We start from the raw sequence: 22,324 nt of genomic DNA, 5'->3' as shown, positions 1-22,324 counted from the left end.
GATACCCCAATAGGTAGCTAGGTTCCACCATTATATAAGTAGTTTCCCCAATTAGGTAGGTACATCCCCCAAAAAAGGTAGGTAGGTTGCCTTATTAAGTAGGTACAACAACCAAAGTAGGTAGGTTCCCCCCATTAGATATTAGATTAGGTATATCCCCCAGGAGGTATAAATTGGGCTCAGTATACACTGGGTACAGTTCTTTATTGAAAATGATAAGTCCATCTTTGCAAGCATTTATCTGATCACTTCTCTATATAAGTAACAAAAAAATATATAAGTACCAAAGAGTAAACTTTATTTTTTAAAAGCTGAATATCCCTTTAAATCCTATTAATAAAACATAACGTAAAACACACAGTATACCCTTTTTGCATATAGTTGTATTAAATGTGTTGTCGCCTGTGTTTATCAATACATTTCTATGGCAGCCAAACATACGTGAAAAGGACTCTATGGGCATGGTATACATATACATCTGGCATATGCTAACTACAGTATATCACTTTTACAATCATAATAAATACACTGCAAAAATATGCCTGGTCTGTATCAGTGTGGGGAAGCTGATACACAGGACTCTGGGATTTCCACAGTGAGATCAGCGGCTGACGCTCATTGGATGTGGTCATGGATGGGCCGGCTCTGGTGGGGAAGGAGTTCTCAGTAATAGAAACTGAAACTGCATGTGAGAGCAGAAGCCATTGTAAGCAGCACCGAGATCTTTAGGTAAGGAAAGCCGGGTACTAATAACATATATATAATAACATTTATATACATTTATGGGGGTTACACAAGACAGAAGAACAATGCAGGTCCAGGCACATAAATCCTGTAAATGTTGCCCTGTGGCAGCTGTACGGCTGTATACAGACTGGTTCTGTTGGGGGAAATATATATGCTGTAAATTATATACAGTGGTGCCTTGGATTACGAGCATAATTCCCTCCGGGACGGCGCTTGTAATCCAAATCCACTCTTAAACCAAAGCAAATTTTCCATAAGAAATCATAGAAATGCAGACAATTGGTTCCACACACACTAAAAATAATGATTTATTATTCTGAATAACATGTAAAACAAATGAAACAAACATTCAGAAACAGCAGAATATGGGATATTATAGGTTACTGTACAGTAATGGAGAGGATGGGGCACACAAGGGCGGACAGAGACTGCAGGGAGCATGAAGGAATGAGCAGGGCAGATGTGGGCACAGTATAGCAGCTCTCTCTGTCCGGGGTGAGAGGGGTTACAGCTATGAAGAGATTACCTCCACAGTCCTGTCCCCTGATGCAAGCCCCAGCCTGAAGTGGATCTGCTATGACTTGGAAGGTGAGGGAGACTTCCTGGGTCAGAGTACAGGGCTGTAGACCCCACTATGCAGACCATGGCCCTCCCCCGTTCTGCCTCCCACCCAGTACAGGGAGCTCTTAAACCAAAACGCTCTTAAACCAAGTTACTCTTAAACCAAGGTACCACTGTATATAATATGGAGGAGCTATGGTGTCTATTTCATTATTGTTATGTTTATGTTCCAAAATAACAAGTTCTATCATATATCATAGATGGGAAGTAAAATTTATTGCAATTAATGACCGTTTAAACAGCTGTAACAAATTGCTACCAAATGTATAGAACTGTGCTTGGTGAGAAAGGCTATGGTCACATGGTCACGGAACGGCTGGTGTCTCAGAAAAGAAAAGATGATCTTTAGCGCTGCTGAGTTCTGATGCGGGTGCATCCGTGTGCACCCGCATCAGAACTCCCCAGTGCACACAATGGAGTGTACGGCCGGAGCCGCTTGCTCCATTGTGTGAACTGACAGGGTTTTCTGCGGCAAAACTGACATGTCAGTTTACACTGCTAGGGATCCCGGCTGGGATTCCCTCAGCCTGCAGCACTACATAAGTACCGCAGAAACCACGGCCGTTCTAACAATGGCCGTGATTTCTGCGGAACGTAGTGTGAACATAGCCAAAGGAAGGGTAGGTGAAGCTGAGTGGAGTGCTCTACTTATACAAGGAAACCAGGACAGTAGTGTCTAATGGCTCTTTTATACTGGCCGATTATTGGCCACGAGCGTTGATAGAAACACTCCTACAGCAAGGAGTGTCGAGGAGCAGGAAAACACCCGATCCTCGCTTGAATTAATCTTTTGTCCCAGCTTTAAAATCCATCATTATTGGCCGTACATCTCCTTGTGTAAACAGGGAATGTGCGGCTGATAGCAATAGACTTAAATGGTCGAACAAACAATACAGTGATCATTTGTCCGGCCCAGCTGCTCGAATCCATCATTATTGGCCGTACATGTCCTTGTGTAAACAGGAAATGTGTGACTGATAGCAATAGACTTAAATGGCCGAACAAACAATACAGTGATCATTTGTCCGGCCCAGCTGCTCGATTTGTTGTGCCATCTAAAAGCACTGCATACAAGCACGAATCTTGCTGAATCTTGCACTCATTTGCACTGCAGACGGCCAAAGATTAGACCCTCGCTCAACGAATAATAAATGCAAAATTAAGCAGCCACTGCAAAAGTGGGAAGAAGGTTCTACATGTCCTGTATAATAAAAAATATTAATAAAAAAAGAGAGAAGGGTACTGTGCACACTGTACAAAAATTATATATAGTTTGTAGTCCAAAAAACAATACACATAGGCAAAATAGACCCAATATAAAATACTTTATAAACAATGAATGAAACATAGAGAGTGGTAAAAAGATACATACAGCACTCTCCAAGATGGAACTCCACATAAAAATCAGTGCTTGTGCCCACATCAATAATGTATGAGTACACAACAGCAATAAATAATAATTCACCAACAAGCAGACAAATATCATTTATTTAGCCCATAATTTACTGTCAAAAAAGGAAAAGTTAATAAAATCCTAAAGGCAGTGAAAAGGTATCATGTGGATTATGTAAATGTAACATGAAATAAAAAAGGATTGTGAAGTAGCAAGTTATCTAATTCAGTGTGTAATAGGAACAACAAACTGGCTGAGGACTGAAAGAGAACCCCACGTGTCTCACCACAAATGTGGCTTCCTCGGGGGAATGTTACCCACATGCCTGGCCCCATTGAGTCGTAATTTATTGTGAATGGAGCCGAAAGGCCATATTATATGGCCCAATATTGAGGAAGCGAGCGCCGACCTCTCAGGGCAGCACTTGCTTTCCCCTCATTTCCTGATCGCAGGTGCAATCGGGGAGCTGCAGGAGGGGCTGATTGGATGATCCTTAGATTGCCCAGGTGGCCCATTAAAGGGGAACTCCAGATAGAAAAAACTTGTTTTCTATTAAAAGTACATTAAAAGTTATATAGATGTGTCTATACAATGTATTACTGTACCTGTACGGTTCTGCCACACTGGTAGCTGATAGAAATCCAGGAAGTGAAAAAAATGGCCCCTGTGCCAATTCACATTGTGTCCTGCTCCTTCTGCTATCCCCACCTAGGAGACAAATCTTACATGCCTCTGTCTCACATTGTGTGTGTTTGCTGATGAAGCAGACAGGGGGCAGGGCGGGATGTCACAGGAGGCTTGGCTGGATCCCCCAATCCCCTGACTGATTCACCATCTCTGACCGAACAGAAGCAGCTGCTGCACTAATTTTACTGATTGGGATGGGTGGGGGATGTGATGATCACTTGAGGGAAAGCATTGCATTCTGGGAAATGCCAAACCAGGAAGAACAGAAACACAAAACAGAGCAAACCCCCCCCCCCCCCCCCCCCCCCCCAGACAAATGGGTTTTTGGTAGTTTCAAAACTGGGATAGAGAGGTAAGTAATGCGTTATGCTTCTGCAGAAGTTTCATTTTTTTTTTACCTCTACCTGGAGTTCCCCTTTAATGTTAGCGGCAGTCTGCTGCCACTGCTGCTATCGCCCGGAGCAACAAGCTGCTGACATGATCGGCCCTTTCAACATGTTGAAAGACGACGATCAGCCGACATCAATAACCGTTTGGTGTAATAGGGCCAGTGTAGAGAGCAGCAACAAAGAATGTAGAGAAAGCCCATCTATTTAAGTGGACAAGGTAACTCAACACTTGGTAAAAGGTTCTCACGCCCCATTTGGGTGGGTTCACACTGAGGAATTCTCGCGGATAAATTCCGTCGCTTGTAAGCGCGCACGGCCGCGCGCCTTTCCGCCGGCTCCATAGACACCATTCTATGGGCCGGCTGATTCCGCATTCCGCCGAAAGAATTCGTTCGGCGGAATCGGAATCAGCCGGCCCATAGAATGGTGTCTATGGAGCCGGCAGAAAGGCGCGCGGCCGTGAAGGAATTCCGCAGAATTTATCCACGAGAATTCCTCAGAGTGAACCCAAGTGTTGAGTTACCCTGCAGCACCAACACATGGAAACTGAACCATTGCACTTAAATAGATGGGCTTTCTCTAAATTCTTTGTTGCTGCCCCCTACACTGGCCCTTATTCCTTATTCATTTTTTTCTTGTGACCATTCTAAATTTTAAAACAAGAAATTGACAAAAGTTGCAAACTGCTACTAACAAATCTTCCATCCATCCAACAGCCATAGCACAGTAGACCGTCTTCTAGAGTGAAGAGATGAGCTCTCAAAAGCCTCGTATTATCCCTTGGCTCATAGACCAGATCAACAGTCAGAAGTATCCTGGCCTTGTATGGATCAACAAGGAACATACAAAATTTCGAATACCATGGAAGCATGGCCTGAGGCAGGACCGGTCGGAGGATGATGTAAAAATATTTGAGGTAATTGTGTAGTGATGTCATAGCCCTGTGTTTTGTGTTTTGTTCATAAATTGATATGACCAACATAAACTGTAAACTGGTTGTCCCATATAGAAAAAATGGTAAAATCACATGTTCTATATACACATACTTACAACCCTGTAAAGTTTTTCTCCACCATGGATCTGATCACTTCCTGTTTTTTCTCTAAACTGTGACCCTGTTGACACTCACAGTTCCCCTTACAGCTTGTAGGCACAGTGGAGACAAACTTTTAATATAAATGGGGCACATAAGGAGATAGTAGTTGAACTGAGCATGTATGACCTACCTTTGTGGATGCCCAAATGTAGGTCGTAACCAAGCAGGCGTGTGGGCAAATAGTAAGTCTATATCTATCAAACAGGACATTTTTAGAAATGCTTTTACATTTAAAATATGTTTTATTTTACATAATGCATCAGTTTTGACCTATTTATCTCCTTGGTACAATGCCTTTAAGTGTGGCCTTAGCATTTGGAAGCCTTTTACAATGTTTTTTGGTTTTTTTTGTGGATCAAAAAATGGCTCAAAATAATAAACGGGAATGCGTGTGAACACACTGCATTTGGGGCTGTAAGTGGTTTACAAAGCAAAAAATGGCAGAGACATCTGGAACATAACCAGTTAAACAGTCTACAGCATCGTAAGGAATGGTATCTGGTAATTTCACAGCTAGTGGGGTAAGGTGCATTTATTATTATTATATCTCCTGTCTCTCTAGGCCTGGGCTATCGCCAGTGGTAGTTATGACCCCAGCAAGGACGCACCCAACCCAGCTGTGTGGAAAAGAAATGTCCGCTCTGCTCTGAATCGTAAAAACGAAATCAAAGTGGTCAGAGACAACAGCTCAGACTCTACTGAGCCACATAAAATATATGAGATTATCAGAGAAAATCTTCCTGCTGGTAAGTTCTACTCTCCCCCCCTTTAACCCAAACAACCAAACGTAGCCATACTGAAGATCCCCCAGTAATATACAGTCTGCAGTGTAAGGCTATGTTCACAGGCGGTATGAGACCGGGCGTTCCGTGACCCAGCCAGTCTCATTAAAGATCATCCCGGCCGGTACTACAGTACTGGCCGGATGATCTTTAGCGCGCTGAGTTCTGATGCGGGCGCATCCGTGTGCGCCCGCATCAGAACTCCCCACTGCACACAATGGAGCAGGCGGCTAGAGCCGCTCCCTCCATAGTGTGCACTAACAGTTTTTTCCGCGGCTGCTATTCAATGAATAGCAGCCGCAGAAAACGGACATGTCAGTTGTTTGCAGTGGCGCTAGAGATCCCGCCTGGGGCGTATACTATGCGTATACACTCCAGCCGGAATTCCATAGACGGCAAGGTAACGTATATTTTCGTATTAATCACGGTTGTTGTTGCAATCGGCAACAACGGCTGTACTTTTGCAAAAATATACATTGTGTGAACATGGCAAAAGAGTTATATTATATTTTAGGTAGGAGGAAGAGGGCTGGTCTAATGACCAGTAAGTGACTTTGCTGGATAGGTCGTTGATAGACTCTGCCAACAACTAGTCTAGTGCTAAGGCAGGTATGGGGAACCTTCTTCTCTACAACTGTTGCAAAACTACAATTCCCATCATGCCTGCAGTTTTGCAACAGCTGAAGCGCCAAAGATTCCCTATCCCTTTCCTAAGAGATCCTGACACTTTACCAGAGGGTGGAGTCCCTTACGTACCATGCCACAAAAGCAACCCCCACCCCATATTGTTTACACAAAAAAATTAGAATTTTTTGGCGGTGCCTACTGCACCCTTAGTAAATTTGGACCCAATGCCTCTTACCTAAATGCATACATTTGATGGAGGTTAAGTTGGAGGTGCAAGTCTGCCAGAACTCTCCCAACAACAGCGCCCCCAAGTTAAATTGTCATTTTTTGAACCAATTAACAGCAGGTAAAGTGTTTCTTTTATTTAAAAAATATACAGTGTACAGTAGTGTATAAATAATGAAATGTTTTTTTCTCTTTAGGTAGTGTAGCTTCTGAAGACTTGGATATGAGTGACGGCATAAGTCCAACTACTGACCCAACCAGCTGGAACAGCCCGGGAAGCCAGAACACTGTGGTTAGCTGATTTACAGTTTTGTTTCTAGTTAGTGTAAGATAACTATAATGAAGTTTCACAAGCCGCCTTCCTCAGTATATCACAGTATAGTTGTTGTAGATGTGATATATAAAACAAGTTTGCAATTTACATTCATTATTTTTTTTGTTGTCATGCTGTAAAACAAAGCTATACTTACTTGCATGCAGGTCCATTCTCCTGAAGACGGCTTTTTAGTCTTAATACAGGAAGTGCCGTGTTTTCCATGGTAACTAAAAAAAAAACAAAAAAAAAAAACAATGTAAATTGCAAACTTGCTTCATATCACATCTACTGTTTCAGATTTTGAAAGTTATAATGACAGTGACACTTTAAGGGTTCAAAAATGCTGCATTCATTTGAAACCCTACCTGTCAGGGTCCCTATGCAGGAACTCAAGGCCATACAGGCGGCTATGTTTAGATTTATATGGGATGGGAAGAGGCATAGGATCCCCAAAACAGTGATGATGGCTAGTAAACTACAGGGTGGCTTGGCGGTCCCAAATATCACACATTATTACTGGGCGGCCCACCTCCGTTATATCCCTTCCTGGACTGCCTATCACGCTTACAGTAAATGGATGGCCATAGAGCGAAGGTGGCTGGCCCCCACCCATCCTAACTCTATCCTCTGGCTCTCTAGCCCAGCCGCCACCTTCCCTGATCCACTCCTTGGCCCTATCAAACATACGAGACACATCTGGCAGATATGCTCGGCCAAATTTAAACTTGCCTCTGAAGCATCGCCCTTAGTCTCATTCCTTCTTACTCCTGCATTTCCCCCTGGCATGCGGACTGCAACAGTCCGGACATGGGGGGAACATAATCTGTTTCAATTCGCTGACATTGTCAACCCACTAACCCGTACTCTGTTGCCTTTTGCGGACCTTTGTGGGAAATATGGACTCCCCCGGACTGAGCACTTCACTTACCTGCAACTACATCACTTCATGACTACCCTAATGGCTTCCACCACGGTATCAAGGCCCACAGCTTTTGAGCAGTTGTCTAGACTAGGTCCTAATATGCAGGGAATGATTTCTGATATCTATAAGATATTGGGCTCGCCTCCGGACGACACCCCGATCTCCCATAAATACATGGTGAAATGGGAGGCGGCTCTGGCCAAGACTATCTCTCCGGAGTGCTGGAGGATCATATGGGAAAGGGCAGCCAAAACGTCCATATGCACTACATACAAGGAAACCCAGTACAAACTGCTTATGCTGTGGTATCACACCCCCGAATTACTGAACAGACTGAATCCTTCCATTTCCCCCCTGTGTTGGCGTTGCCTGGGGGGAACCGGAACGGTTAAACATATCTTTTGGGACTGCCCGATCATTAAGCCTTTCTGGGCCACTGTGTGCGGCATAGTGTCCAATGTTATACAGAAGCCCTTCCCGTGTGATCCTCTGGCCTGTCTCCTTAATTTGACCCCCAAGACTATTGCTAAAAAAGCTACCAAGCTTACACTGCAACTACTGTCAGCGGCCAAAACTTTGATAGCGCGACAGTGGAAGCAGACCCTACCCCCTGCATTGACGGACCTGATAGCTAGAATAAAAGATATGAGGACCATGGACCATCTCACGGCCTCATTGGCAAACCGCCTGGATGCCTTCGATGCAGTGTGGTCCCCATGGGATGCCTATTGTACACAACAGGGATATGCCTGAAAGGTCTGGATCGCTGCCTTCCCTTTCCTCCCCCCCCCCCCCTCCACCCCCCCCCCCTCTGTTGCTCTTAGTCATGTCTGTCTGTCTTTCCTCTCTTACTATGTCTCTTCTGTCGTTTGGTCTCTAAGTATGTGTCTTTTTCTGGTCTTATATACTTATGATGTGACGTCGGTACCCGATTTTGCACTACTTTTACAGGCCTGGAGGTTCTCCATGTCGATTTACTTCCTCACAATGTTCCAGTGTTTATATGACAGTTTTCTGAAAGAACTATGTGCTCCCAGCCTGCCACGAACTTTGCGGCCTTCCTCGGGAACTCAATGCTTATTATATGCTGTACCGAAGAGTCATTTGTTTTTGGCTTTATAACCTGTTATTTCATGTTTCTCTGTTGTATAAAACTTTAATAATAATAAAAACCACAGTTTAAAAAAAAAAAAAAAAAATGCTGCATTCAACTTTCTGCAAAATGCTGCATTCTCTGATGGGTCCAGGTTGTTACAACATTACTAAGATTGTTCTTTGTGTATTTTACAGGACAGACATCTGGCGCAGGGCATGACACAGATGCAGATTTCCTTTAATGATGACGGTAAGTACAGTGATACGTTGACAGCATTTTGCTATATATAACAAGTTACATAAAATAAATTGCATTCTATGCAGCATAGGAAAAGCACTGTAACTCTATAGAAAGTGTGATTTATGTTTTTACTATCATTATTATAACTTCATCATTATTATATCATTACTATACTTAAAGGCTATATCGACCTTGGTAACATTATTTCATGTTCCAGTTCATATACAATAAAAGATTTAGACAACTTTGGAGTTAGTCCTGAAATATCCTACTGTTTGGTGTATACAACTCCAATACAGAAAAATATTAATGCAGCTGCTGCTTCTGACTACAGACAAGCCATGTGTGTAGTCAGACCCTCCCCTCCTTCTCCTCCTCTTGCTTCTAGCAAACCTTCTGGTAGGGCATATGTGGTCAATAGTGTCTATATACAACATATATCCCAAAGAAGGCTTGTGAGCTAAATTCTAACAGAAATCACAGCTGCCAAAGACAACCATGTTAGTAAGAGGAGAAGCAAATACAGGAACAGGCTCAGGTAAGGTAGGGAGAAGCCCAGAGGATGCCAACTGAGCTCTGAACTTGCAGGTCCACAAACAGGTAGAGAAAGCAGGTCTAGAGAATACAGGAAGAAATACAGCCATAACCATCAATGCCAGATAAGCCTCTCCAGGAATATTGCCTCCATACAGATCACAGAAACAACTGTACTTTTCTATTGTGTCTAGAGCTATACCTCGCTGCTGAAGACTTGCAAGCCAATCTTGAACCACAAGGTGAAGACTGGTATAATAACTTATCACCTCCTGATGTATATTTACCTGGTGCTGCTGCCAGTCCCGTGCCTGTTAACAATTCACCTAATTTGGCTTACAATGAGCAACCCGGTAAGTCGAGTATTAAGGAGCATCCTTCGTATAAGAGTCTAAAGTAAATGTAAGTCCTAAAGTTGGCCACCTCTTTATAGCCACATTATAGCCAATGTAGACCAGGTCCTGTAGATTGCAATATAAGGTCATTTATTAGCAATGGCATACTGGTACTCTTAAATTAGGCCCCGCCCCTAATGATGCCGCTGGATTCTCTAAGAGGTGCATGCCTCTAGTAAATCCATTAGGACCTGCGCTAGGTGCAGGAATTGCGCTAAAAATTTACACCTACTCCATGCCTCCTCCCCACCTTTCCATACGGCTGGCATACGTCATTGAAAAGGGGCAAATCTTCCCCTTCTCCGTAGAATCTGATAAATACTTCCAATATGCTGTTTTTTTTTCTTTTTGTAGCTTTGTAGTCAATATTTCTATAGACTATGGCACCCCTCTTCAGCCTTTTCTGTGCTGTGTAACTTCCATTCGCTGCTCCTATAATGTTTCTTTGTCTCCCATATAGCTACAGGACAAGTTCAGTGCTCTCCAGCTGAGGCTCAGCAGAACCTGATGAATCATCTCTTCCCAAACAATACCTTTGGTAATTTGTTTTTCTTTTTTAAACCATAATATTTAATTTCAAAACACTTAAAAGCCAATATTTTATCTATTGTCACTCCAAGTTGTACAGATAAATGAGATTCTGATGGAATTTTGGAACGTTCAGATCACTTTATTGGAGACTTTAAATGTCCCTGAAACTTAAAATAACTCTTGACGCCACATGTCAAAAGTTTCGATTGGTCAGGGTTTAGGTGTTCAGAACTCCACTAATCATTAAATACAGTCAGGAGAAGCGCTTGGTTCAGCGCTTCACTCTATAAAGATGTCTCGTGCTGCAAAAAGGTGATTGCATCAAGTCAGGGAGTGACGTACACAGCAGAGTGCTTCTCCTGACTTTGCATGCTCAGCTTCTACAGACAGCACCACTCTTGTCTGTAGTTTAGTTTTGGTTTTGTAATGGTGCGTTTACACAGACAGATTTATCTGACAGATCTTTGAAGCCAAAACCAGGCACAGACTATACACAGGGATCAGGTCATAAAGAAAAGACTGGGATTTCTCCTCTTTTCAAATCCGTTCCTAGTTTTGGCTTCCAAAATCTGTCAGATAAATCTTTCTGTATAAACGCACCCTAATGTGCACCCTTATGCATTTACACGGAGCGATAATTCGCCCGATCGTACGATTAACGATTTCGAAGTAACGATTTTCTTTTAATAACGATCAGCATTTAGACGGAACAATATATCGTACTGAAAAAAACGTTTTGTGATCGTTTTGCGATCGCTTAAGCCTTTCTCGCACATAGGTTTAATCGGTGAATGACTGTTTACACGGGACAATCTGCAAATTTTTTGCGAACGACGATTTGAGAACATGTTCAAAGATCAAAAGGAACGATTTCTCGCTCATCGCTTGATCGTTCGCTGTGTTTACAAGTACGATTATCGTTCGCATTCAATCGTTATCGTGCAAATTCGCACGATAATCGTTCCGCGTAAACGCAGCATGATGCTACGTTTACACAGAACGATAATTCGCCTGATCATACGATTAACGATGTCGGAGTAACGTTTTTTTTTTCATAACGATCAGCGTTCAGATGGTACGATATATCGTACGGAAAATTTGTTTTTCTATCGTTTTGCGATCGCTTAAGCCTATCTCACACATTGGTTAAATCAGCGAACGACTGTTCACACGGAACGATCTGCAAATTTTTTGCGAACGTCAACGACGATTTGAGAAGTTGTTGAAAGATCAAAATGAACGATTTCTCGCTCGTCGTTTGATCGTTCGCTGCGTTTACACGTACAATTATCGTTCGAATTCAATAGTTATCGTGCGAATTTGCACGATAATCGTTCCGTGTAAACGCAGCATAAGTTCAATTGAAGTGAATGGAGCTTAATTGCAAACCACACCTGAACTGGAGACAAGAGAGTTGCTGTCTCTGGAAGAAAGTGGTTATGCTTTTGTAGTGGATTACTAAACGAGAAATGGCATGCCAAGTGGTGGCGATTACAATATGGCATGGATATTACTGTACCATGTACAGTTAAAAAGCTTCAGGAATTTCACTTTTTGTTATGCAAAATTGGACATTTGTTGCACAAACCAGATTTTGGCCAGAAATTGTAAACTTTTATTCTTTTCCCGTAAACAACAACGAAATGGGGTCCTGGATTGGTGCCAGTCATCCATCCACCTCCAACATCCTAGGATAGACCAGAATAGTAGAGTGACTTAACATTGTTGTATTTGTGAATCCTTATATAGGGATTTATCAGGGGATATATCAGGTAAGAACAGGTGCAGTTCAGAGATGCGTGAACCTGGAGCATGCTGGAGTCCATCCGAACCCGAGCAATCGGCATTTGATTAGCGGTGGCTGCTGAACTTGGATAACGCCCTTAGGCTATGTGGAAATCATGGATAAACAGTAGTCATTGGCTGTATCCATGTTTTCCAAACAACCTTAGAGCTTTACCCAACTTCAGCAGCCCCAGCTAATCAAATGCCGAATGTTCCGGTTCGGATGGACTCGAGCATGCTCGAGGTTCACGCATCTCTAGTGCAGTTCTTACCTGACTTGGGTAATATGCCATTTTAGCAGCACCTTCATTTAAAGGGGTTATCCAGCGCTGCAAAGATATGGCCACTTTCTCCCCCAAGAGAGAAATTAATTTCCATTTACTTCAATAGAACTAAGTTATAAAACCTGCACCAAAACTGGAGTGGTGCTGTCGCTGGAAGATAGTGGTCATGTTTTTGTAGCGCTGGATAACCCCTTTAAGTGTTTACTGTCACTTGAAACACTAGGTATCTCCCTTCAATGCAATCTGCTAATAGGTAGATGAGGACAAAGAGAGAGAAAGAAAAAAAATCTGATATATATATATATATATATATATATATATATAATTATTATTTATTTATTTTATAATAGAAACAGAATTTGATGTGAAGATCTATTACCGTGGAACTCAGGTGAAACAGATGGTGATAAAGAACCCCAATGGCTTCTATATCACTTCACGAGCACAACCAAATCCTGAAGGTTATCCAGAGCAGGTGGTGCTGCCACCACCAACCAACATACATGACCAGAGAGTAGCTGCTGAAATAACTAAACTTCTAGAGAACATGGAACTGGGCACAGTGGTGGAAGTGCGAAATGGCTCAATTTGCGCTAAGAGGCTGGGCAAGTGCAGAAGCTTCTGGTCTATGACGGACATGCCAACCACATCTCAGCCCAATCCTATAGACAAAGTGGACTATTCTGTTCTATATAACTGTCAACAATTTGTCAAAGGTATGGACTAGGGTATTTATCATGGGGGGGTGAATATTGGGAATACTGTGAAATTATATTCCCCAAAAGCCAAGTTATAACAAATACATAGAATACCATACAGGCTCCAGATACCAACAACCATCCCTTGTGCCCCACATACAAGTAGCTGAAAGATTATTTCTATTCAGTCCTAATTATTCTGGAAAAAATACAGGTCATACCGTGTCCCCAATCTCTGTGTCCACCACAGCTACGAAATGGTCCAATTCAAATGGACTATAAATTTCCACCGTGTATATCTCAGTATTAGACAAAGTATGAGGGGAATAAGGCAGAGCAGGTACCTGGAACATTGGGCTGTTACATACTATAGTGATAGAATAAGCACCTGCATAGACCTATACAAAGTTATCCGACAACTGCCCTACCACTTCTAGCTGCTTGCCCTAGGATGTAGGGGGCTTACAATCTAGTGTGGGCACTTTAGGTATAGGGCTAGGCAATGACCAAATAGGTCACATATTCCCAATAGCCAATACCATCTTATAGGTCAGTCAGCGTCATCATTGTATCACAGGATGTATTTCTTGTGGTATATATGTGATATATACATATCTATATATAATAGCAAGGTTGAGCAAGAAATGGGTGAAAATAAAAAAATAAAACTTTATCCCAAGATACCAAGGTAGGTCCTACTTCAGTATTCTCAGGATAGTATGTATTTTATCTTACATGATGCACGGACAGATTATATGGATATGATGAGCATTTGATGCTGAGTAACCTATGGGATGGTAGTGGCTATACTAAGGGCTGTATTAGCTGTAAGCGAGCGTTGATGTGCTAGATCGGCGCTCATTTAAAGAGCCTATTACACGGTTAGATGATCATACAGCCCTTGCTGCGTATGTAGAAAAAAGTAAAGTAATACTTACCTCTCTCTCCGCTGCCTGTTCACTGCTCACCGCAGCCATCGCTAAAACTTCTTACATGTCTCTGCAGTGACAGGTCGCTCAGCCAATCACTGACTGAGATGAGACAATGCCATGGTCAGTGATTGGCTGAGTGGCCTGTCACTTCAGAGATGGTCTCAGAAGCTTCAGTGGCAGCTGTGGTGAGCAGAGAGAAGCCAGGAGGACTGTTTTATCATATCTGGCCGAATATGTCTGATTGGGCAGATAATCGTACCTTGTACTAGGGCCCTACATGAATACGTCCTATTTGGTCACTATCTGTACAAAGGGTATACATTCTGTCTGGTCACAACATTATTGGGCAGACCCTTTGGCCCCCAGTTAGAAAGCCTAATCACTAGGTAGGTGCCGCAGGGCTGCTTTTTTTTGGCTGTAACTACCGTAGATCTACAGAAAGATATAGGACCTTGTGTAGATGGATAGTACCCCTGTCCATTATCAGAATAGTACCCCTGCCCATTATCAGAATAGCACCCCTGCCCATTATCAGAATAGTACCCCTGCCCATTATCAGAATAGTACCCCTGCCCATTATCAGAATAGTACCCCTGCGCACAGCCCTGTGTGACCTGTATCCACACACTATCAATGTATCCACCTTATGATTTCACTAATACTGTCATATATACGGTACTGGACTGTTTCCTAACTGTGGTGGACAGAGCCTAGGGATATGATATGACCTATATTTTCTTTCCAGGATACCTTTGGGATCAATTATGACAGAATAGAAATAACCTTTTAGCCCCGCATACTTGAAGCACCTAGGGTGGTTGCTCATACCTGAAACCTATATGGTATTTTGTGTATTTGTTATGAATGTTGTGTATTTGTTGTGTATTTTATGTATTTGTTGTGAATGTTGTGTATTTGTTGTGAATGTTGTGTATTTGTTTTGTATTTTATGTATTTGTTGTTTATTTTGTGTATTTGTTGTGAATGTTGTGTATTTGCTTTGTATTTTATGTATTTGTTGTGAATATTGTGTATTTGTTGTGAATGTTGTGTATTTGTTGGGAATGTTGTGTATTTGTTGTGTATTTGTTGTGAATGTTGTGTATTTGCTTTGTATTTTATGTATTTGTTGTGAATATTGTGTATTTGTTGTGTATTTTGTAGATTTATTGCGAATGTTGTGTATTTGTTGTGTATTTGTTGTGAATGTTGTGTATTTGTTGTGTATTTTGTGTATTTGTTGTTAATGTTGTGTATTTGTTGGGAATGTTGTGTATTTGTTGTGTATTTTGTGTATTTGTTGTTAATGTTGTGTATTTGTTGTGTATTTTATGTATTTTTTATGAATGTTGTGTATTTGTTGTGTATTTGTGGTGGATGTTGTGTATTTGTTGTATATTTTGTGTATTTGTTGTGATCGTTGTGTATTTGTTGTGTATTTTATGTATTTTTTTATGAATGTTGTGTATTTGTTGTGTATTTTGTGTATTTCTGGTGAATGTTGTGTATTTTGTGTATTTCTGGTGAATGTTGTGTATTTGTTGTGTATTTTGTGTATTGTGAATGTTGTGTATTTATTGTGTACTTATTGCTGTTGTGGACTTATTTTGTTTTTGTTTCTTCTGTATATCCTGCTGGATATAAAAAATTAAAAACCTTCAAAAATATTAATGATCTTTGGATCTGCCTCCAGCTACCTTCCCAAGTAGAGACGTCACATCCATTGAGCAGCCAATCTCACAGGGCCACGCCATTACTGACTACACAAGGCATATTACTTGTTGTTCTTCACAGTAAAGGGGTTTTCCAAGATCAGGGTGGACTTTAGTCCCTAAAGTGTAATACAGCAAAATAGTATGGGGTGTGGTTTGCTTCTCATTTAGCACATTCTTAAAGGGTTTGTCCAGCCTTTTTTAATATATTGCTGCTGGTGCATATAAAACAATAAACATGTTGACTCTCCACGCTCCCATGGTGCCCTCCTCTGGTGCCACCAGTGTCCCCCGCTGACTGCAGAGCCTCCATTTCCATGACAAACTCATCTCGGGAGTGACAGCCTGCTCAGCCAATCACTGACTGAGACAGGACAGCCCTGCGGCCAGTGATTGGCTGAACGGGCTTTCATTCCCGAGACAAGTTTGTCTTAGAAGTGGAGGCTCTGTAGTCAGAGGGGGACACCGGCAACACTAGAGGAAAACACTGAGGCAGGTAAGGATAACATGTTTATTGTTTTATATGCACCAGCAACATATATTAAAAAGGTGAACATTGGATAAACCCTTTAAAACAGTTATCAAAATTTTAAAAGAGCCCAGATACTTCTTGCATAAATGGCGCCACCCTTCTATTCATGTTGTGTGTGGTATTGCAGTTCAACTCCATTTACGCCAATAGAACTGAGCTGCAAACCCCACCTCCCACCCCCAAAGTGAGAAGAGGAAAGCGGCCATGTTTTTCTAAGCTTGGATAACCCCTTTAGAAACTGCAACTGGGAGTGGCATCAGCAACCTTTATATAAATCTCTGCAGTAGCAAAAAGTGAAACTGTTAAAGTATAAGTCATCTTTGCTGATCTATTGTAAAGTATTTGTTGTCTTCTCTGCAGAACTGATTTTGTTCATAGAACAGAAGAGGAAGGAGTCTCCGCAGTATTCTATCTGGATTTGTTTGGGGGAGTTGTGGCCAGACGACAAACCATGGAAAAAGAAGTTTATTATGCTGCAAGTGAGTTTCCTATCCGGGAAATCTACAAATCCATCATATATGTACAGATTAGAGATGAGCGAACCTCGAGCATGTTCAAGTCCATCCAAACCCGAACGATCGGCATTTGATTAGCTGGGGCTGCTGAACTTGGATAAAGCTCTTAGGTTGTCTGGAAAACATGGATACAGCCAATGACTATATCCATGTTTTCCACATAGCCTTAGGGATTTATCCAACTTCAGCAGCCACCGCTAATCAAATGCCGAAAGTTCGGGTTCGGATGGACTCGAGCATGCTCTCTATCTCTAGTACAGATCTATAGCTTATAGGATTTCTGTAAATCCATACAGCCCTGTACCAATAGGCGGGGGGGGGGGGGTTCAGCTCCCAGACCCCAGCAATAAGAACTTCTGACTGCAACTTGTTTGTACAAACTTTAATTAACTAAATGATATTAATTACTAAAGGCCCTATTACACGGAACGATTATTCGACCGATATCAGCCGTTATGGCCAATATCGGCTGTTATGGACGATAATCGACCCATGTAATAGAAGGCAAACGATCAGCTGACATGAACGATGTCGGCTGATCGTTGCTGTTGTTTGTCTTTCAACATGTAGAAAGACCAATAACTGTGATAGCAGCGATCTGCTGCTGTTGCGCCGCTATCCTCTATGGGCTGGCCGGTTGATCTAGCGATCACCTAAGTAGCCCCCCCCCCCCCCCCCGCACCTCCCTGCAGCCCCCCCTGCTCTTACCTGCTCACTGACAATGCGCGTAAAAGTGGCAGCAGTGAGCGGGGAACGAGGAGCAAATGAGCGCTGACAGCGCTTGTTTGCTCCTCTATGTCGCTCCGTGTAACAGGGGCCTAAGTCACCTATTGTTTCGTGTCTACAGCTCCTTAACACAGCCAGGTGTCTCTATAGCTATAAACTACACAAAACCTTTGCTTTCACATAACCCCTACTTCGTAATAACATAGATTTAGCAGTAGAATGAGTGGTCTGAAACCATGGACACACATAGGTCTGCAGAGGAGCTGTATAGACAAACAGAAAAAGGTTTCGTTGAAGGGGTACAGAGATTTTTTTTTTAATCAAACGGTGTCAGAAAGTTATACAGATTTGTAGATTACTTCTATCAAAAAAAAAAAAAACGAGTTCCAGTACTTATCAGCTACTTTATGTCCTGCAGCTTTCTGCTGCCACCTCTGTCCATGTCAAGAACTGTCCATAAAGTAGCAAGAGGTGGCAGAGGTGGCAGCAGAGAGCACTGTGTCAGACTGGAAAAAAAACGCCACTTCCTGCAGGACATACAGGAACACCCCTTTAAGATTATTTGCAAGGTAGCTTGTGTTTTTTCTTTTTTAAATTCAATAAAAATATAATAATAATTGAATAGTGGACATGTCCTTACTAGAGACAGAACCCGATCGTTTGGCATTTGATTAGCGGCGGCTGCTGAACTTGGATAAAGCTCTAAGGTTGTCTGGAAAACATGGATACAGCCAATGACTATATCCATGTTTTCCACATAGCCTTAGGGCTTTATCCAAGTTCAGCAGCCACCGCTAATCAAATGCCAAAAGTTCGGGTTCGGATCGACTCGAGCATGCTCCAGGTTCGCTCATCTCGTTACCAAATCTCTTTACTAAAATATAATCTTTGAAGGTTGATACACTATTCTTAATTTTATTTAGGTCACGCCAATCTCGATGCAAATACTTCACGAGCTGAGTTACAACACCGGAGCCTCGTCGCTACGCAGCAGCGAGATCAACCTGCAGATCTCCGACTCGCTGTCTCTGCAGAGTACCGGGGATCTGCTGACTTTTCTTAATGGTTTTGTGGAACGGATGGACTGTGCTTAGAAACCCACAAATCTACCATGAATGTGATGAATGTGACAGAACTTGATCCTTAATGTATACCAGATCACAGAACACTGTACAAGAGACTTGAGATTCTCAACATCAGCCGATGAACAATCAGCCGATGACACGATCATCAGCTGATTGTTCTCTCTATTCCAAGGAGTGATAATCGGATGGATCGGCTGTTATCGCTCTGTGGAGTAGGCCCCTAAGGCAAGCTAGGCAGCTGCCAAGGGCTCATTGCGGTGTAGGGTTTTCTCTTAGTAGCTGTATATTTATTTGTACAACCAACAGAGCTGCTGCTTATATTTCTGTATGGGCTAGAGGATCTTATAGGAATAGATGAGAGGTGGGGGATGAAGCTGAGAGAAGGACAGCAGCAGCTAGCTGGGTAAGAGCGGGGTGTTGGGATGCTGGGAGCTGAGGGAGGGGTTCCCATAGAAGGGACCCCATAGGAGATAGCGGCGGTCTGCTGCCACCATTCATATACCTCTCTAGTCTTTATCCAAAATCGTGCATGTCGCCTGATCGCCGGTATCTTTTGACAGTAGCTATTACACCAATTGATTATCGCCCATAGCGGCCGATAATCGGCCAAATGCATCGGATTGGTGTAATAGGCCTTTAAGAGTGGCGGGCGTAGTCTATTAGGGACCAGGCACGCATGTCTCATTGCTGCCCCAAGGCTTCTGTCTCTATTTTGTTGCTTGCTTTCTTATGAAGTGGTACCGTTTTTCCTAGTGTATCCTGAGGCTACTATCAAACCTGTGAAGCATTTAGAGGCAGGCTGTTGTATAGTCCATATAACTGTGAACGGACTTCCTTCTTCTGTATTGAGCAGCTATGAATGCGCTGTATTCTCGGGCTTCCATCACCAGGTTTGGCCAATACAGGTCTAGGCTACGTTCACACTTCGTAAAAGTATGGCCGTTGTTGCTGATGGCAACAATGGCCTTACTTTTACAGTGGAACAATGCCTGTTGTTCTATGGGATCCCGGACGGAGCGTACACACATAGTATGCGCTCCGGCCAGGATCCCATACGCCGCCGCAAACAACTGACATGTCAGTTTTCTGCGGCCGGAATTCAGTGAATTCCAGCCGCAGAAAGACCTGTCAATTCACACAGTGAAGCGAGCGGCTCCGGCCGCTCGCTTCACTGTGGGCTATGGGAAGCTCTGATGCGGGCGCGCGCTTATGCGCCCACATCAGAGCTCTGCGGCCAGAAGGATCATCCGGCCGGTGCATAAGTACCGTCAAGATGATCCGGCCAGAGACCGGCCGTTCCGTGACCCAGCCGGGGTCACGGAACGGCCGGTCTCTTATGTAGTGTGAACATAGCCCTAATGTGTATGGGAGCCTTAAAGGGGAGCTGCAAAAGAATAACTGGACTTCATGCTGAAGACTTCACTGTTACCTTATAGTTCCATTGTTTTCAATAATGATATGTTATCATAAAACAACTGAAGGTACAGAAACATGGCTGCTAGGAACAAGCATGCAATATGCTCCATAGCGTCTTCATAATAATACTGTATTTGTGTTCCATATGTTTCCTTATTTATGGAATGTTTGCGAAATTCTTCTTTATTGTCGTAATAACATAATAACAGATAATGCTGCCAATATCTCGCACATATCAGCCTTTTTTTTTTTTTAGATCTGTATGTATGGGTGGCTGGCAAAGTGCTCTGTGGGCGGTCTAGAGTCAGGCACTATGCACACAATAGATACCATAAGGGCCCAGAATACAAGCTGGACTTCTTCCAGTTGTGGTCCGGCCCGAGGCAAGTGCATGGACAATGCATTAGCCCATAGAATTGTATTAATCTGTACTTGCAAAGGGCTGTATTAAACATCTGTATACTATCCACAATTGTGGACAGTATATAGACCCGTTTACTACGGCCGTATACAAGGAGTCTTAAAGGGGGTTCACCAAAAATGTTTTTCTTTCAAATCAACTGGTGCCAGAAAGTGCCAGAGATTAGTCATTTACTTTTATTAAAAAATCTCAAGTCTTATCAGCTGCTGTATGTTCTGCAGGAAGTGGTGTATTCTCTCCAGTCTGACACAGTGCTCTCTGCTGCCACCTCTGTCCATGTCAGGAACTGTCCAGAGCAGTAGCAAATTCCCACAGAAAACCTCTCCTGCTCTCCAGACTGGAAAGAATACCACTTTCTGCAGGACATACAGCAGCTGATAAATACTGGAAAACGTGAGATTTTTAATAGAAAATCTCTGGCTTTTTCTGGTACCAGTTGATGTAAAAGAAAACATTTATTGGTAAACTACCCCTTTAACATAACAAGTGCCATGCTTGTAAGACTACGAATAAAAAGACTATTGTCTTTCTATCAATGTTCACATATAAAGCAGAACTTTTGAAAACAGGCTTTGGTAAGATAGGTAAGCCATATTGACAAAATTTTGCCATATCTTCATGATCAAAAGGCAGCAAAAAAAAGTGCCCCCCCCACCCCCCTGTCAGTGACCTTACTGACAGTGCCAACCATAAACTGCCTCCATAAGCAATCACAAAAGCAGAGACTGCCCCAGCAAAGATGTAAATAATTATACCTTATCCTTCTTGTGTCTTTGCTATCAGTCAGAAGGGTTATGTGAGTGGTCTCTCCTGGTCGATATCACCATCACTGCGAAGGGGAGGTGTCTGATCAAGAGTGCGGACAATGATCAAAGAGGTCAACTTGTTTGTCTCTCTTATTCAGGGATGGCACGAATGAATAGGCCACGCACCCTATCCTTTCAGATTTTGGTTTTGTTTGCTGCTGTGTTTTTGGAACACACCACAGGGAATTGTGGGGGGGGGGGGGGGGGGGGGAGAACTACAGCTATCAGCGCACCACAGGGGATTGGGGGTGGGGGAGAGAGAACTACAGGTATCAGCACACCACAGGGGAATGGGGGGGGGGGGGAACTACAGCTATCAGCACACCACAGGGGACTGGGGGGGGGGGGACAGAACTACAGCTATCAGCACACCACAGGGGATGGGGGGGGGGAGAACTACAGCTATCAGCACACCACAGGGGATTGGGGGGGGGGAGAACTACAGGTATCAGCACACCACAGGGGAATGGGGGGGGGAACTACAGCTATCAGCACACCACAGGGGATTGGGGGGGGGGGGGGGAGAGAACTACAGCCATCAGCACACCACAGGGGATTGGGGGGGGGGGGGGACAGAACTACAGCTATCAGCACACCACAGGGGATTGGGGGGGGGAGAACTACAGCTATCAGCACACCACAGGGGATTGGGGGGAGGAGAACTACAGCTATCAGCACACCACAGGGAATTGGGGGGGGGGGACTACAGCTATCAGCACACCACAGGGGATGGGGGGGGGGACAGAACTACAGCTATCAGCACACCACAGGGGATTGGGGGGGGGGGGGGAGAACTACAGCTATCAGCACA

At 43.2% G+C, this 22,324-nt stretch overlaps 1 protein-coding gene across 1 annotated transcript; it reads left to right on the top strand.

The window, feature by feature from the left end:
* Positions 1–682: 682 nt before the first annotated feature.
* LOC138769109 (interferon regulatory factor 3-like) lies at positions 683–20,011 on the top strand. The gene is made up of 10 exons (XM_069947335.1): positions 683–729; positions 4,554–4,753; positions 5,496–5,679; positions 6,765–6,859; positions 9,096–9,150; positions 9,870–10,028; positions 10,531–10,608; positions 13,021–13,386; positions 16,905–17,023; positions 18,709–20,011. The coding sequence occupies exons 2-10, from the start codon at positions 4,589–4,591 to the stop codon at positions 18,877–18,879; spliced, it is 1,392 nt and encodes a 463-aa protein (XP_069803436.1). The 5' UTR covers positions 683–729; positions 4,554–4,588; the 3' UTR covers positions 18,880–20,011.
* Positions 20,012–22,324: the final 2,313 nt, after the last annotated feature.

The sequence above is a fragment of the Dendropsophus ebraccatus genome, chromosome 12, assembly GCF_027789765.1.
Source record: "Dendropsophus ebraccatus isolate aDenEbr1 chromosome 12, aDenEbr1.pat, whole genome shotgun sequence".
NCBI classification, from domain to species: Eukaryota; Metazoa; Chordata; class Amphibia; order Anura; family Hylidae; genus Dendropsophus; species Dendropsophus ebraccatus.
This window is presented reverse-complemented; position numbering and strand designations above follow the sequence as displayed.

What these genes read in the sequence shown, in the direction of transcription:
- LOC138769109 (XM_069947335.1), top strand. Translation starts at nt 4,589, where the DNA reads ATGAGCTCTCAAAAGCCTCGTATTATCCCTTGGCTCATAGACCAGATC. An exon ending in ATGATGTAAAAATATTTGAG is followed by an intron (nt 4,754 to 5,495) that starts GTAATTGTGTAG and finishes CTGTCTCTCTAG; the next exon opens with GCCTGGGCTATCGCCAGTGG. An exon ending in CTGTCAACAATTTGTCAAAG is followed by an intron (nt 13,387 to 16,904) that starts GTATGGACTAGG and finishes TCTTCTCTGCAG; the next exon opens with AACTGATTTTGTTCATAGAA.